Consider the following 17,057-nt stretch of genomic DNA (forward strand, 5'->3'; position numbering starts at 1 on the left):
GCGCAGGTTTTCAATAGGCCTTATGGAGCGCTGCGCCGTAAGCTCACGTATATTGTTATTGTCAATGTGATTGTTCAGGTTTCGCTAACGAAAATATTTTTAAAAAGTTACAAGGTTTTACGTGCCAAAGTCCCCATCTGATAATGAGGCACGTCGTAGTGAGCGTCTCCGGAAATCTGGACTAACTGGGATTCTTTGACGTGAACCTGAATCTAAGTGCTCTGGCGGTTTCGCATTTCGCCCCCATCGAAATGCCGCTGCTGTGGCCGGGATTCAATCCTGAGATCTCGCGCTTAGCATCTCAAAACTATAGCCTCAAGTAACCACGGTGGGTCGAAAAATATTTAGCAAAGTAGCACGTTTCCAATTTATTTGTATGACGCGTGCAAAAATACACCCATCAGGACATTACAACTACTTGAAATTTGGGAAGCACCTATCACACGTGAATCTAAAGAGGGCAAGGTAGTGACAGCCTACTCATACACACGCAAACACGTTGTTTCCTCTGGGTTGCCGCAGCACATTTTACACATCAGAGATGTTTCAGTAATTTATTTCCTGTAACATTTCACTTTCTCACTGTAAATGGCTACGATTCAGAAAACACTTAGTACAGTGCGCCATGTGTAAGGTTTTAGCTATAGAGAATTGCCAGTGTAATAATGTGTCGTTGTAGTGACAACGATCCCAATCTGTCCCTACGCCCCTCTCCCCATGTAGTGTTCTCACAAGTAAGCCTGAAAAAAGGCCACATACAACCGTTTTGCACGTCAATTCAATCTCGTTTAGAAGCAATTGATCTTGTAACTATCGTGTTCGAGAAACTAGCTTTGTGTTGGCGTCTTGTTGAACTCATATATGATACTATCAAGGCGCTTTCCACTCTCGTGATTGCTCATCTTTAGCGGCAGTCTAGAAGACACCGATCGTACGACCTAGTACATCAAAGCACTGTGCGCTCTGATTATCCTGCTACGTGTCCCTGCCCTTTCTGTTATTTTTCTTTTCTGTCCCTTTTCGGCAAGTTCGCAAGAGAAAATAAGATGCGACACCAGGGTATATCTACGCAAGGCACTCGAAAACTACGCTATTCTCGGAAGCATTGTCGGGCTGTCGACAACAGCTCCGTCGCCACTCCTGCCACTTCAAGTTTCGGCGGTCGGCGTAGCATTCTAGCCTCTGGCACTTGCTCCGTAACCTCGATTAGAACAGTCTCGCTGTCTGCCTGTACCCCAGAAGTTTCCAAGGTAAGCTGTACTCGAGTTGATCGTGTAACAAATGCGAAGTCCTATAAAAGACATTTTCACTCCCATTAAGCACGCTGGCTGCCTCTTACGATGCTGTAATATCTCCCATAAGTAGCTGACAGTGGTCATATTCATGGAATAGCAACAACTTGTTCGTACACTTCTATAAACTTAGACAAAAAGCCTCACGTAACCAGCAAAATATTCCGCATGCGGTCATCCACGTCCTAATATTTCGGAGATAACCCCAAAAACAAACTATGCTTTTTGAACATGCTCATCTGGTTCTCGATACTGCTATAAATCTGTATAATTGCCTCATTCTATCAATTAAATTAGTATTTCAGGAAAGATACTCAATTTCTACAACGAGTTGTTTCCCATACTAACGTCCAAAGCATAAGTTTGCAAAAAACGCCGCTTCGTAGCTGTCAGTATAGGCGTTAGCTAATTTGTCGGAAACAAAGTACCAGCATAATCTTATTGTGCAGCCACGAGAAACTTCATCAGTCTCAGATTTTACTAAAGTATTGGGACACCTACGCAAACAATGAGCTTCTTTTCATCAAAGAGCGTGTTTCAAAACGACATTTGGCGAAAGGCTGTGCATAAGAGCGAGATTAAAAAATTAATGAGAAACCCTTTGTAATAAGGCTTTGAAGTGAGCGGCCCGGGCTCATTCTGACCTAGAACTGCACAAAATAATCAGGACAATGATTATCAGAAATAAAATAAAACGTTGCAATAAAAAGGTTAACTCGTAAAGACAACATTGCGAGCTTACTGAGTTGAAATCAGTGTCCAATATGCGTAAACGTAAAGGGACTATGTGCTTTACAATCTTGATGGGCCCCCTGGCAAACGTGATATAGCCGACCAACAAGACTACGTGTGGAACGTTGTTGTGGCATTCCGTGCACTCTAGTAGTGATGGCTTGGATACTTCATTGATATCAAGGCATGCGTTTACACAGAGAAAGCGGTGTATGTAGGCAATATGCAATGGCGCAGTTGGCGGTAACTATGCTCAGTTGGGGTTGCCAGCCTATCTACTTCTCGCTGCCCTCCTGTATAGGAATAGACTGAACCAAGGAGTATCGTAATAAATTTCGCATTGCACAGCCCTGTTACGCAGTGTGTGTTTTGTAAAAAAGTGCTGCTTACATCTTCGAAAAGCTTGCAAAGGAGTACCCGGAATGGATTCCTTTATTGAAATACCTGTTTGCAAGCGCATCATCATCATCATCATCATCAGCCTGGTTACGCCCACTGCAGGGCAAAGGCCTCTCCCATACTTCTCCAACAACCCCGGTCATGTACTAATTGTGGCCATGCCGTCCCTGCAAACTTCTTAATCTCATCCGCCCACCTAACTTTCTGCCGCCCCCTGCTACGCTTCCCTTCCCTTGGGATCCAGTCCGTAACCCTTAATGACCATCGGTTATCTTCCCTCCTCATTACATGTCCTGCCCATGCCCATTTCTTTTTCTTGATTTCAACTAAGATGTCATTAACTCGCGTTTCTTCCCTCACCCAATCTGCTCTTTTCTTATCCCTTAACGTTACACCTATCATTCTTCTTTCCATAGCTCGTTGTGTCGTCCTCAATTTGACTACAACCCTTTTCGTAAGCCTCCAGGTTTCTGCCCGTAGGTGAGTACTGGTAAGACACAGCTATTATATACTTTTCTCTTGAGGGATAACGGCAACCTGCTGTTCATGATTTGGGAATGCCTGCCAAACGCACTCCAGCCCATTCTTATTCTTCTGATTATTTCCGTCTCATGATCCGGATCCGCCGTCACTACCTGCCCTAAGTAGATGTATTCCCTTACGACTTCCAGTGCCTCGCTGCCTATTGTAAATTGCTGTTCTCTCCTGAGACTGTTAAGCATTGCTTTAGTTTTCTGCATATTAATTTTTAGACCCACTCTTCTGCTTTGCCTCTCCAGGTCAGTGAGCATGCATTGCAATTGGTCCCCTGAGTTACTAAGGAAGGCAATATCAACAGCGAATCGCAAGTTACTAAGGTATTCTCCATTAACTTTTATCCCCAATTCTTCCAAATCCAGGTCTCTGAATACCTCCTGCAAACACGCTGTGAATAGCATTGGAGATATCGTATCTCCCTGCCTGACGCCTTTCTTTATTGAGATTTTGTTGCTTGCTTTATGGAGGACTACGGTGGCTGTGGCGCCGCTATAGATATCTTCCAGTATTTTTACATATTGCTCATCTACACCCTGATTCCGTAATGCCTCCATGACTGCTGAGGTTTCGACTGAATCAAACGCTTTCTCGTAATCAATGAAAGCTATATATAAGGGTTGGTTATATTCTGCACATTTCTCTATCACTTGATTGATAGTGTGAATATGGTCTATTGTTGAGTAGCCTTTACGGAATCCTGCCTGGTCCTTTGGTTGACAGAAGTCTAAGCACATAAAGGGGCCCAAACCACATTTTATCGAAGTGGAGAAAGGCATTTGAAGTGAAAATGGGCTATTTCAAAAATACATTGCCGCAAAAAGTGCTTCAATGTGTTCAGCAGAAGCGCATTTATTGGCAATCAAACACAGACTCCGCTGTGCCCCCGTTCCTTCCTCAATACCTTGCACTGCGAAAGCTACGGCGCAGTAGGGTGTGCCCACATCGCTCCGCCTTCTAAATGTCACCGTGGCGCGCAGTTCAGATATAATTTTGGATGTTAAAGCAGACGCCACGACATCCCACTTTTGTGCCTACGACGGACTAGATATAAGCCAAACGCGGTTGCCCACAGCGAGCCCCAGTGCGCTTGGCCAGTGGACTCGTGGCGGCAACCAGCGGTGGCCGCGGTATCTGCTCCATGTAGCCGACCCGCAGCTTGATGCCAGCTATCGGCCAATAACAGCCGTCTAAGGAAATGACAAATTAAAGCGTCCGATGACGAAATAAAGTGCCCTGAAGAGAGTGTAGACAGGGCCTTCTGTTGAAAGGAGAGCATTTGAGAGAAAGGTTACTTCGCGATCTACTTGTAAGATCCTCGCAGCCCGTACGACAGCAAACCGCATGCTACCCGCCGATTACGTTATTTCACCAAACGTGCGGGGTGGTTCAGGGCCTCTTTAAGGCGTATCACTATTTTCCAACAATGAGCAATATTGCAGGCATTTTTCCAACACTGCCCTTGAAGAATACATACGTTGGTGCAGCTGACTTGTCAAAATATCAGTAGGCAGTTGCACAAAATCGTAATGACGCACTGAGAGCAATGGAGCCTAGTATGCGACATAATGGCATCAGGTTCCATGCCACAGCAGCAATCTCGTCAGGTTGCAGATATTTTATTAGTCGCGAAGCATACCTTACACGCAGGCACTGTTCCTGGCGAAAGAAATCTAATTGAACCTGATTTTTTTAAAAGTAGTTAATGTCACTGGAACATCTGTCCAGCTTGTACTTTGTGCATGCATTCGTAGACATTTTTGTGGAGGATGGAAACTACGCAAATCAAAACGAATTCATTGACGCAGTAAACGGGAACTGCCCCAGACACAGCAACGGAAACGTGGTCACACGGTACGAAAACTATCATTTTGGTGAATCAGGACACACTCTAAAAAAGAAAGAGACCTTAAGACGAACATGACTGATGAGGAAATACGCAGGCCTAAAAAATCGTGGTAATCGCAATGGAATTAATGCGATGAAATTACGAGGACAGAATTACAACTAGGGCATATTGTTGTTAGGGCTCACGTCCGCGTTCACCTGCGTCACTTGCCGCCGCGGACCGCCTTAATTACTCTTCGTATGATTGTCCCAGGAACCATTGATTCGTAATATGCGCAGGGTCCCTGTGACCATCATACGAAGAGTCAACTGCTAAAAAGTTCGGAGCGCGGGGCCTGAGAAAAACTTGAAATTTAAAGAAGGTATTGTCAAACAGAATAAAACTGTACATCGATAATTTGTTTCCATATACTCCTGTTTATTCCAGAATTGCCAACCGGGCAGTGTTCTAACGCTGCTGAGAGATTGTGCTTCGTATAGACAATGCAGTCCGTAAAGAATACCGCCTGGCTTGGGGCATCACTAAAAGACTGGGCAAAATACCACTCTGAAAACGACCGTATTGCGGCAGAAACTCTTCATGCACATAAAGCTAAAGCGCGAGTGATGTGACCACTAGACTTCTATGACATATTCGATGGTGACACATGTATAACCAATAATAGGAGCACTGCTACAACGAACAGCGTTAGAACAAGTATGGAAGAGGCATAGTCACCATATAACTCTACATGAAAGGCTGGGAATTCGATTATTGATTATGCGAACTGTGAATTGCGTTTTTGAAACGCGGTTTCATCTCTACAGAAAGGTGCAGCCTGAAAGCTTGCTAACTTGTCCTAATGAAATGCAGGTGACCATGGCTTCTTGGACCATCGCCGCGTGTAGTATCGTCGCCTTGTTTGCTGTCTTCCAATGCTGCGCCGCTGATCCTGTGCTGGTTGGCGGTTGGACGAGGCAAAGCGTTGGTGACAACGCGCTGTTCGAGGAACTAGCTCACTTCGCCGTATCACGACAGGTTGGCGACCGGGAGTTCTTCGACACGGTGCTCGAACTGGTGGATGTTCAGACTCAGGTAGGAATAGTTTTTGTAAAGATACAACATAAGCTTTCGTCGCTATAATCCTTGCAGAAAACGCATAATTTTTTTGATAGTGTGATCATGCTGTTGCGTATGTATCCAGGGAGAACTATGCGAGGTAACTTCGCATCCGTGCACGAAACATGCTCCCTATTTTCATTTATCATCATGGAAAATTAGGACTGCCTTCGTACCGGCAAGGACGCGCCCTAACCTACACCTAAGAAATTTATGCGAAGCCAAATGCCTCATTATTTCATTAGTGAATCTGGAACATGGCAATTAACGAACAAAAAGATCTATTAATTGGTGCTCTAGTTCACCGTACAGAAACTATTCTGGCTGTAGAAGTCTGGTATGGACAGTGATTCTTCGTCGCCACTTTTCTCTTGCAACTAAGCATAAATAGTGCAAATATGTTGGTTCACTCACGGCTGTGCTCAGATAGGGCAGCTCGTGTCCGGTGAAGCCAGCTAGAATTTCCGAATACAGGTAGGGGGATTTGCATTTACAGATTGAATTGTAACAAACACTATTAACTGGGATAAAAGGGTAGTTTTAATAAGTGCCACTTGCATAATTTGGCTTATATATCGATGTTGTGATTCAAATACATTTAAATTAAATTGGGAATATTTACATTCGAGAATGGCGATGTGATTAGCAGGTATGTCGTTGTGGGGGACTCCGAATTAATTTTTAGCATCTGCTCGGCCCATGTGCTCGTTACATGTGCATTTTTCTTGCATTTTTCTCCCATCGAATTGGGGCCACCGTGGCCGGGATTTGACTGCGATCCCTGCTGCTTTGCAGCACAACCCCCCAAAATACTACGCCGACATGGCACATGTAGCTTCAAATAAGGTTTATGAACAATTACGGCATATTTAGGGTACGTCATTATTTGATGCGGCGTGATGCAATGCTGGCCGAACGTTTACGTATTCGTGGTAAAGGTAACGGGCCTAAATATAGGGTTAAGAAAGGATTAAACACTACAAGTGCTGTCAGCGCAGCGTCTGTGGCTATTAGTATCCATAAAATTTTGCATTCATACGTTAACTGAAGCGCTACGATAAATAACGAGTGTCAGTTTTCTACATTAAAATATTGTGCTCAACGACCCAAAAGAGGTCCTGCGCTGTGATATGCATCGCCATGGTGGGCTAAATTTGGCTACCTGGGATACATTAACTTGCACCCTAAGCATAGTTCACGAGCATTTTTTTTTATTCGGCATTATGGTGAATGCGGACTGCGCGAATAGGATTACAGCGACAGCTTTATGAGTTGCCCTAGGGGAAAATGCCGGCAATAGTGAAATGCGTGAGGGTAAACACACTAGCCCTGTAATTCATTGAGCTATGCGAAAGCTATATTCTGAAATCTAAACAAGATTCATCAAAGAAAGTTTTCAAATTTGGTGTGGCTTTGGTTTATTGTTCTTTCTTTATTTTCTTATGGACATGATAAAATGGGAAGTCAGCTTTAGACTTCGGTGAAAGCTGCTCGTGGTTTTATGAAGTGTTACTGTTTTTCACATGGACCCTTCTATACAACCTTATACCAAAATATTTCTTTATTTTCAACTGTCACCTGAGGGAGTTGTGTGTACGCATGCGCTGTGCTAGTGCAAAAGCGCAGAAAATTGCTTTCGAATGTTTTCGGTGAATCGAATAATGTGACGGCACGCAGCTATTACTTCCTCCTTAAGGGTCGATAGGCACACTAAGGCGGTTGCGCGTAGACTATCTACCATGCAGTGTACCATGCCGTCCAAAAACAAAATGGGTGGTGCCAATATCTGAATAAAAAAAATACATCCTGCAAGCAGATTGTATTTGAGATAAGCGCATCGAAATACAATAGCGTCCGCAAGAATTCTCAGAAAACCCCCGCCTTATTCATAAACCGTCCATATCCACCCTCAAAATTGCAAATCCTAATGAAGCGTTGGTCATATTATGCTGTTGCCAAATGTAATGATGCCGCAGGCTCATTGTTGTCTAGTCGGTTACTCTGCTGCGCAATTGGGTAGACTCTTCAAATTACATTTTTTTTACCGCGCAGGGCGTTTAGTGGTTATGATATTAGGCAGCAGTGAACAAGAGGTAGTTTCGTTATCTTGAATAATTATTACAATGTTAAATATGGCGCCTCCCTCTGAGCGAGAACGCGAGGAATCGGGTTGACGAAGGAAACACTCATTTCGCACGCAGCGTCAGCGGCGCTGGCAGCCTAACTGTAGCTGCATGGTTTGGTGGATGTATGGGTAGAACAATTTTGTTGAGGTCCACCGGAACGTGCACGTAGAGGGCAGCTCCCAGGTCGGGACAGAAATGCCAAGCCTTTCGGCCACATCGCGGGCCCGTTCGACTGCCCATAGTTGGATAAGGAAATAATGTTACGTTAACTGCCAAAAGGTGAGGTAGTGTTTTACAATAAATCGTAATTCTGCGTATGAATTATCAAACACTAGTTTGTAGTGTCGAGCCCACTGCAGTTTGCTCATATAGATGAGAAGTCGTCTGTGCTTAATTGGTACTCTTGGTAAGAGCACGGGTTTTCTCTTTGGTTGGGTAGCATGAAAGCATTTTGGATCTAGCCAAATATTTGATAAAACTTTTTTTTTCTTTCTTCTCTCCTCATGCGGCGCAGGTTGTGGCCGGTACAAACTACCGAATAAAGTTCAAGACCGCCGAATCAACATGCAGAGTAACGGACACTTACAGCAAAGAACTTTGCCTTCCTAAGTCCAGAGAGGTAAGCGTTCTTTATTATTTTCAAGGGTGGCATGATTTAAGATGAAGTAAATATTGGAATCGTTTATTATCGATCAATTGAAGAAAGCAGCCTTATTGGACGAGAATGACAACGGGGTGAAAGTCATCAAGTAAATTACTTAAAAACATATTCACATATGTTTCGACCAAAATATTCTTTTTTTTTTTCACTTCAAACAGACTCTTGAAATATTGTGCAGAGCCTATTAGGCAATTGAGCGTGTTCGTGTTGATTACGTGATGAGGACACACCAATGGACGACAAATTGTATGTCAAGGTACCTAACTTATGATTCAGTGGCGGTATAGCGGAAAATGCCACTGACATGCATTATGAGCATTAGGTGGCGCCTTCTTGAGGTGCCATACCCATTGTATATATATATATATATATATATATATATATATATATATATATATATATATATATATACCTCGGTTGGTCCCGTCACCGACTGTACACGTATCATACATATACATATATTTCCGCTTTGTCAAGCCTCATGTTAACGCATTCTGAGATTGTGTGACCGCTCTTTTTAATAATTTATTTCGGGACCATGTTGGTTGTAGTTCAAAATTTAAAGCCAATTGGTTTTATTGGAGTCGCATCAATCATGACACTACGACCACTTTAAATATTACGAGCCTAAAATAGGCAGTCTTAGTTTCAAATGCGTAAAGCCTTTGCGCGCGTAAACCTGCCGACGCATTTAGGAGACTCCAGACAAACACATGCCCACACCCAAAGTACATTAACAAAATCAAAGGGGGCGAGGAAAGCGACATATGTAGGCATTGTTCGCGGGCAGGGACACTCACACATATAATGTGGGAATGTACCTCGCTCCGTTTTCTCATCCCCCGGTCCGCAGCGAGATTGACTTGACCGCCTGGTTCAGGGCAGGGGACATTGACCGACAGCTTGTACTAGTGGGTTGGGCGGAGTAGGCCTAGCAGGCCCAAGGCCTTACTTGAGCCCGATGCATCAGCCACCAGCCCCCTTCCAACATCCCCCCTTTTTATAAGGTTTATCACCACCACCACCATCTTACGTATATATACCATAGGTTCGAGACAGCTATAGTTTTCATCCTCAACCATTTTTTTACTTGAGTTTCACAACGCACTAGTGCATGATTATCAAAGTGCTGATGGTGAAAGCTGATGATATGAGTCACCTGACTAGGGCTAACTCTGGCTTCATGTGTCCCTTGAACACTTGCAGAGTAAATTTTGCAGGGTATTGACAAGGAAGAGAGAAACAGCATCTACAGGACAGATGTAAATTTACTAAAGAGAAAATATAAATATCATGATGGGTTGTAGAATTGCACAATAATATCAGATACTGATGTGCTCGAATCAGTCGACATCACAAAGAGATCGCACGAAAATGTCCTCAAATTCATTATGCGCATTTTCGTCATCAATTTCCTTTATATATATAAAATGTGAACGCGACCTTTTATGAAAAGCAACTAACAGCAAACAAAAAATAAGGACAAGTATCAAAGAAAAAATGTGGATTGTATCCCAAACACATGAATCAAGGATGATTGTGGCAATTTATTGAAATGGAGTGGCCACATAGCAGTTTTAGGCATCGCCTGTTCGTGCGGGGAGGCCTCATAAAATACCCCTAAATACACCATAAAATGTTACTTCTAAATGCCAATTCGCACCATCGGTCAACTCTACCGCAACCAAGGTATTGCAGTAGATGCCGGAATTACAGCAATAAATTTGTCACACAAGCGCCAATCGCTAAACACCCCCGTGTGTCAGTGCCGACGCTGCGTGGCTTGAGGCTCAGAATGTACCGCACCGTTTATTGTGATCCACATCTCCCACCAATGCTCTTCTGGGGACGAAGTCGCCGCCCCCTTAGAGAATAAAGCCTAAATCCTGGGAAGTAAGGACGCTTTCATTAGTTAATACCAGGCTGCCTTACGTCACTTGTGAAATATTCTCTACTGAAGCGCCTTTATTGGAGGATTCCTCGCCGCTACTTCACCAAAACGCAGCCGCGAAGCTACCTCGAGCTTCTTTCAACGCTCGTTTCACTGAACGGGGGCTTCTCAGCCATGATGTTCTACGTGATGCTTGCCTCTGAACGAGCTATAACTTTCTGTTGGCAAGCAGGCCGGGCTGTACCGGGTCGCCTGGCAGGCGCAAAAAAGAAATGGCGGTCTTGAATCGGGGCAGACGGTAGTGCCCTCTGTACAAAGTTTAACGTATAAGCGAACGTCATAGTTTATGGCCTACAAAATAGTGAAGTTTGCGTTGCAAGTCCCACGTGCCCCAAACCTGGTAGGCCACCTTTAGATGGACAGACTCATGTGCCCTTTCGTTAAGCCTACAGCAACGAAAACAAAAAAAATATAGAATTGGTCAGATGAGCAACGGCAGAGGGTCCGTAATTCCACGCAGTCCAAGCATCACGACAGCAATAGCAAGCGCAACTAAATGTTGAGAGCGAAAGGGAGAAGGGGGGGGGGGGGGGGGGGGCAGTGCCGATCGACAGCTTGGTATCCGAACGAGCAAGCACACCTTTCAAGTGGTGCCGCCGGCGATGTTGCTCTTCGCAAGGAGTCCTTACGTGCGGTAACATTGAATGTAAATCAGAGATAAGCGAACCCGTTTATATTATAATACTATTTGTAGAGACTAACGGATGAACGAACTTTTCTTTTTAATAAAGTCATTTCGGTGAGACTTACAACCAATTCCTTCGAGCCTGGAATGGTGGAATTCTTTTCTAACCTTACGAAAGGGTCCTTTTAGGCGGGAACAGGTGAAGGCAGCTTCCAGGACACTTTTTCTCCCTACATTCTTTCTTTCCGGCGAGGAGGCCTGAAATCCACCTCCCTCCCCCCCCCCTCATCACCAAGAAAAAAAAAGAAAGGCTGAAAGGCATTAAAATAGCACAGCCTATGTGCGCCTGCTATTAAAATTAAATGTGTTAGAGGAATTCGACGTGCAAAGCTGTACTAATATAACTTTTTGTTTAATTAATAGCACGATCTTATTTTTTTTCTCCCTGAACGTAGAGCACGGCAACCAAGCGCAAAGATTTACCTTGAGCAGGTGAAATGTAGGAAGGTACTTGCATCCTGCGCAAATGCATTTCAGACCCGCGCCTATGATGTTTACACAAACACAACACATATGCACCTGCAAATAAAAATACCCAATATGCTAAAATACACTTTTAGCACGCCTGTCAACAATTTCATTAAGCCTCCCTCTAACAGTACAAGATGATCTAGAGTACTATTGTGCTACCAAGTATCTATGTTTGGCAAACAAACCTCACTGCCGCTCCTCATTTATTAAGGAAATATCAAGCGCATAATAATGGTTACAATGTAACAATGTTAAGTGTCACTGTTAATTATCTCCACGGATTTTACCATTTCTACTGCAGATACTGTCCGCCTCTTATCATCAGCAGCCTGGTTAAGCCCACTGCAGGGCAAAGGCCTCTCCCACACTTCTCCAACTACCGCGGTCATGTACAAATTGTGGCTATGTTGTCCGTGCACACTTCTTGATCTCATCCGCCCACCTAACTTTCGGCCGTCCGGTGCTACGCTTCCCTTCCCATGGAATCCAGTCCGTAATCCTTAATGACCATCGGTTATCTTCCCCCCTCATTACATGTCCTGCCCATGCCCATTTCTTCTTCTTGATTTCAAGTAAGATGTCATTAACTAGCATTTGTTCCCTCACCCAGTCTGCCCTTATCCCTTAACGTTACACCCATCATTCTTCTTTCCATAGCTCGTTGCGTCGTCCTCAATTTAAGCACAACCTTTTTCGTAAGCCTCCAGGTTTCTGCTCCCTACGCGAGTACTGGTAAGACACAGCTGTTATACACTTTTCTCTTGAGGGATAATGGCAACCTGCTCTTCATGATCTGAGAAATTCTGCCAAACGCACCCTAACCCATTCTTATTCTTCTGATTATTTCAGTCTCATTATCTGGATCCGCGGTCACTACCTGCCCTAAGTAGATATATTCCCTTACCACTTCCAGTGCCTGGCTACCTATCGTAAACTGCTGTTCTCTTCCGAGACTGTTGAACATTACTTTAGATTTCTGCAGATTAATTTTTAGACCTACCCTTCAGCTTTGCCTCTCCAGGTCAGTTTGCATGCCTTGTAATTGGTCCCTTGATTTACTAAGCAAGGCAATATCATCAGCGAATCGCAAGTTACTAAGGTATTCTCCATTAACCCTTGTCCCCAATTCTTCCCAATCCAGGCCTTTTATTACCTCCTCTAAACACGTAATGAATAGCATTGGAGAGATCGTATCGCCCAGCCTGACTCCTTTCTTTCTTGGGATTTTGTTGCTTTCTTTGTCGAGGACTACGGCGGCTGTGCAGCCGCTATAGATATCTTTCAGTATTTTTACATACGGCTCGTCTACACCCTGATTCTGTAATGCCTCCATGACTGCTGAAGTTTCGACTGAATCAAACGCTTTCTCGTAATCAATGAAAGCTATATATAACGGTTAGTTATGTTCGACACATTTTTCTATCACTTGATTGATAGTGTGAATATGGTCTATTGTTGAGTAGCCTTTACGGAATCCTACCTGGTCCTTTGGTTGATGGAAGTCTAAGGTGTTCTTGATTCTATTTGCAATTACCTTAGTAAATACTTTGTAGGCAACGGACAGTAAGCTGATCGGTCTATAATTTTTCAAATTTTTGGCGTCCCCTTTCCTATAGATTAGGAATATGTTAGCGTTCTTCCAAGATTTTGGTACGCTAGAGGTCATGAGGCATTGCGTATACAGGGTGGCCAGTTTTTGTAGAACAATCTCCCCGCCATCCTTCAACAAATCTGCTGTTATCTTATCCTCACCAACTGTCTTCCCCCTTTGCATAGCTTTCTTTAGTTTTCCGGTGTTTGTTACAGGATTACAAATTTCTCTAGACTATTCTCTCTTCCATTATATTTGTGGGTGCCACTGGTACTGCATAAATCTCTATAGAAATCCTGAGCCACTTGAACTATCTCATCCATATTTGCAATGATATTGCCGGGTTTGTCTCTTAACGCATCCATCTGATTCTCGCCAATTTCTAGTTTCTTTTTCACTACTTTTAGGCTTCCTCCGTTCCTGAGAGCATGTTTAATTCTATCCATAATATAGTTTCTTATGTCGGCTGTCTTACGCTTGTTGATTACCTTCGAAAGTTCTGCGAGTTCTATTCTAGCTGTAAGGTCAGAGGCTTTCATACATTGGTGTTTCTTGATCAGTTCTTTCGTCTCCTGCGATAGCTTAGTGGTATCCTGTCTAACGGAGTTACCACCGACTTCTATTGCACACTCCCTAATGAGACACGTATAATTGTCGTTCATTGTTTCAACACTAAGGTGCTTTTCCTGAGTTAAACCCGAATACCTGTTCTGTAGCTTGATCCGGAATTCCCCTATTTTCCCTCTTAGCACTAACTGATTCATCGGCTTCTTATGTGCCAGTTTCTTCTGTTCCCTTCTCAAGTCTAGGCTAATTCGAGTTCTTACAATCCTATGATCTCTTCAGCACACCTTCACGAGCACGTCCACATCTTGTATGATGTCAGTGTTTTATTTCTAGTCTCGTCATTCGGGCTCCTCCACGTCCACTTTCGGCTATCCCGCTTTCGGAAGAAGGTATTCATTATCTGCATATTATTCTGTTCTGCAAAGTCTACTAATAACTCCCCCCTGCTATTCCTAGTGCCTAAGCCATATTTCCCCACAGCCTTGTGTCCAGCCTGCTTCTTGCCTACCTTGGCATTGAAGTCGCCCATCAGTATAGTGTATTTTCTTTTGACTTTAACCATCACCGATTCGACGTCTTCATAGAAGCTTTCGACTTCCTGGTCAACATGACTGGATGTAGGGGCGTTCATGTTGTACCTCTTATTAAGTTTCACAACAAGACCTGCCACCGTCTCGTTAATGCTATAGAATTTCTGTATGTAACCAGCTATATTCTTATTAATCAGGAATCCGGCTTCTAGTTCTCGTCTCTACGCTAAGCCCCAGTAGCACAGGACGTGCCCGCTTTTTAGCACTGTATATGCTTGATTTGTCCTCCTAACTTTACTAAGCCCTATTATATCCTATTTACTGCCCTCTAATTCTTCCAATAGCACTGCTACACTCGCCTCACTAGATAACGCTCTAGCGTTAAATGTTGCCAGGTTCAGATTCCAATGGCGGCCTGTCCGGCTTTCATGTGGATGGCCTCTTAGGCCATCCACCCGTAAATGCACAATTCCGCTTTCTTGAAAAAAAAGATTGCCAATTCCTTTAAATATCTCTTCAGACTAAGACCAGTTGATAACCGCGACGTCTGCGCAATAATTGTGCAATCTGATCCGGGGCTTGCGAAGCAATGTGCATAGGGCGCATAGCTAGACTGACGATCCACGAAGCATTTATTTTAAGGAGGCCCGTGCAGTTTGCACATGTTCTCTGCATTACACATAAATATACTAGATCTCTCCTTCACATTTTCATGTCATTGACACCAATAACCATTGCCAGTACTATAAGCAGTTATAATCAGTTTAGATGCCCCTCATAAAAGGAACAAATGACGTACCCTTATAACCCAAGAAGCACGCATCTACCGGAAGCCACAAACACGGTGCAGGACGCATGAGCACTGTGCTGGCTTGCACGCATCAACACATGTTCTGTATTGACCGAGTTCCCCAGCGTCTCTTGACTCTAGAAATGCCGTTTTGGCCTAGAGTTTGACAGAAAATTAGATATTCTTTGATTTAGTGTGAAAGAGATTTTTCGCTTCCACTAATTGCCTTAACATTCTTTCTGCACTGAATTCAAGAAATAAAAAAGATGACATCCACGTTGTGTGTCCTTTTTAAGTTAAGAACATGAGCGAAAAATGCATTCATTAGAAAGTATGTGCACATCTTTAACCCGCCTTCGCCATCTACATTTTGTAGTTAATAAAGATGACTTGCCGATTCCTAATCTTTGAATTCCAGCTTGCATTCTTAGGAAGAGTTTAGCTGCCGTGACTAATATATTAGTCTATAAACGTCTAGTTTGCTTAAACCTCTATTTGATGCATGAGTGCTGCACTCTGCTGCACCTATTCATTTCAAATCTTTTTTGTGTTTGCCCAGACGGTCAAGGATACCTGCACCGCTGTCATCTACGACGTGCCGTGGCTGACTGAACGATCGGTGTCCTCTTTCACCTGTGAAGGAGATGCCGTTTCCACGTAAAGAAAGAAATGAATGACATCTTGACAGATAGCAGTGCTCATCGTTCAATTTCATATGTAGAATAAAATTTTATGCAATCAAGTGCCACTTCAGCAAATTCTATTGTTTCACTGCGACAGCAGTGCGTATCCTTAAACTAGTGTCGCTATTTCCGTTCAGTCAACCCTGTTACTGGGCTATGGGCCGTTGTCAATACAGAGTTTTACCTTGTCGATTAATCTGTGCGTATTGTCGAAAGTCATCGGAGGCGTTCGCGCACGTCCGTGTGCTGGTCGTTCCATATTTTGTTCCATTTTTCCTACATTTAAAGAAAAGATAGTAATTATTCCCACTATGCTTCCTCTTGCTTAAACGTTTGTTAGATAGTATGGATATGGTTAAGACATAGAGCTCCTCGCACCCTCCTATTATTCTCGTCATGCATCTGTTCGGCAAGATAGTGCAGTTGCAATGTTGCTTTAGTCAATCCGATAAGATCTATAGACGTGGGGAATGGAAAGAGTGTCTTTTTAAACCGGATTATCAAATAAATTGGTGAAAGAAGCATAGACGCGTAGATTCAGGGTGATACGAATGATGCCGTAGATGAGGGTGGGATTCATGGGCGTGACGCAGGAGGGACGGGATTCTTTCAGCAGAATTAAACAAGTGGAAGGAATCTGAACGGCTTCGAGGGCGATGCTAACAAAAACTTCATCTCTGTCCCATTGTGGTGCATGCATATTCAATTTCAAATCATTCACACATATTATAGCGAGCCAGCTTTCAATAATGTGGGTGTGAACACAAAATGAAGGCGCAAGTATTCTATGATATCCCATGAACGCGTATTTTTCATGAAAAATGTGCAGGAATGGGGAGAAAGAAACTTTAATGTGCTGACAGATGCAGTAAAGTGTTGTTTGCAGTTTTCCATGTTCTATATAAACCGACATGTCCAGGAAGTTGATTTGACTAGAAGACTAGTGAGCAATAAAGTTAATAGTCAGGTAAAACAAGCTGAAATTGTTAATTATTTCAATTATCGCGTTTGTGCCGTGTCCCAACATCATGAATATGTCGTCAGTGTAATGCGGCTAGGTGCGGGGTTTAGAATAAGTTTTTATCAGGTTTCCTTGAA

The 17,057-nt window shown here is 43.5% G+C and overlaps 1 protein-coding gene across 1 annotated transcript; it reads left to right on the top strand.

The window, feature by feature from the left end:
- Positions 1-1,088: 1,088 nt before the first annotated feature.
- LOC142589020 (mialostatin-like) lies at positions 1,089-16,018 on the top strand. The gene is made up of 4 exons (XM_075700813.1): positions 1,089-1,250; positions 5,659-5,880; positions 8,545-8,649; positions 15,836-16,018. Exons 2-4 carry the CDS (start codon positions 5,665-5,667, stop codon positions 15,935-15,937), a joined length of 423 nt encoding a protein of 140 aa, XP_075556928.1. The 5' UTR covers positions 1,089-1,250; positions 5,659-5,664; the 3' UTR covers positions 15,938-16,018.
- Positions 16,019-17,057: the final 1,039 nt, after the last annotated feature.

This window comes from Dermacentor variabilis, chromosome 7 (genome assembly GCF_050947875.1).
Source record: "Dermacentor variabilis isolate Ectoservices chromosome 7, ASM5094787v1, whole genome shotgun sequence".
In the NCBI taxonomy this organism is placed as follows: Eukaryota; Metazoa; Arthropoda; class Arachnida; order Ixodida; family Ixodidae; genus Dermacentor; species Dermacentor variabilis.

Excerpts from the sequence above, each read along its gene's own strand:
- LOC142589020 (XM_075700813.1), top strand. The coding sequence starts at position 5,665 with ATGGCTTCTTGGACCATCGCCGCGTGTAGTATCGTCGCCTTGTTTGCT. Across the intron at positions 5,881-8,544 it reads TGGTGGATGTTCAGACTCAG|GTTGTGGCCGGTACAAACTA; the intron begins GTAGGAATAGTT and ends CATGCGGCGCAG. Across the intron at positions 8,650-15,835 it reads GCCTTCCTAAGTCCAGAGAG|ACGGTCAAGGATACCTGCAC; the intron begins GTAAGCGTTCTT and ends GTGTTTGCCCAG.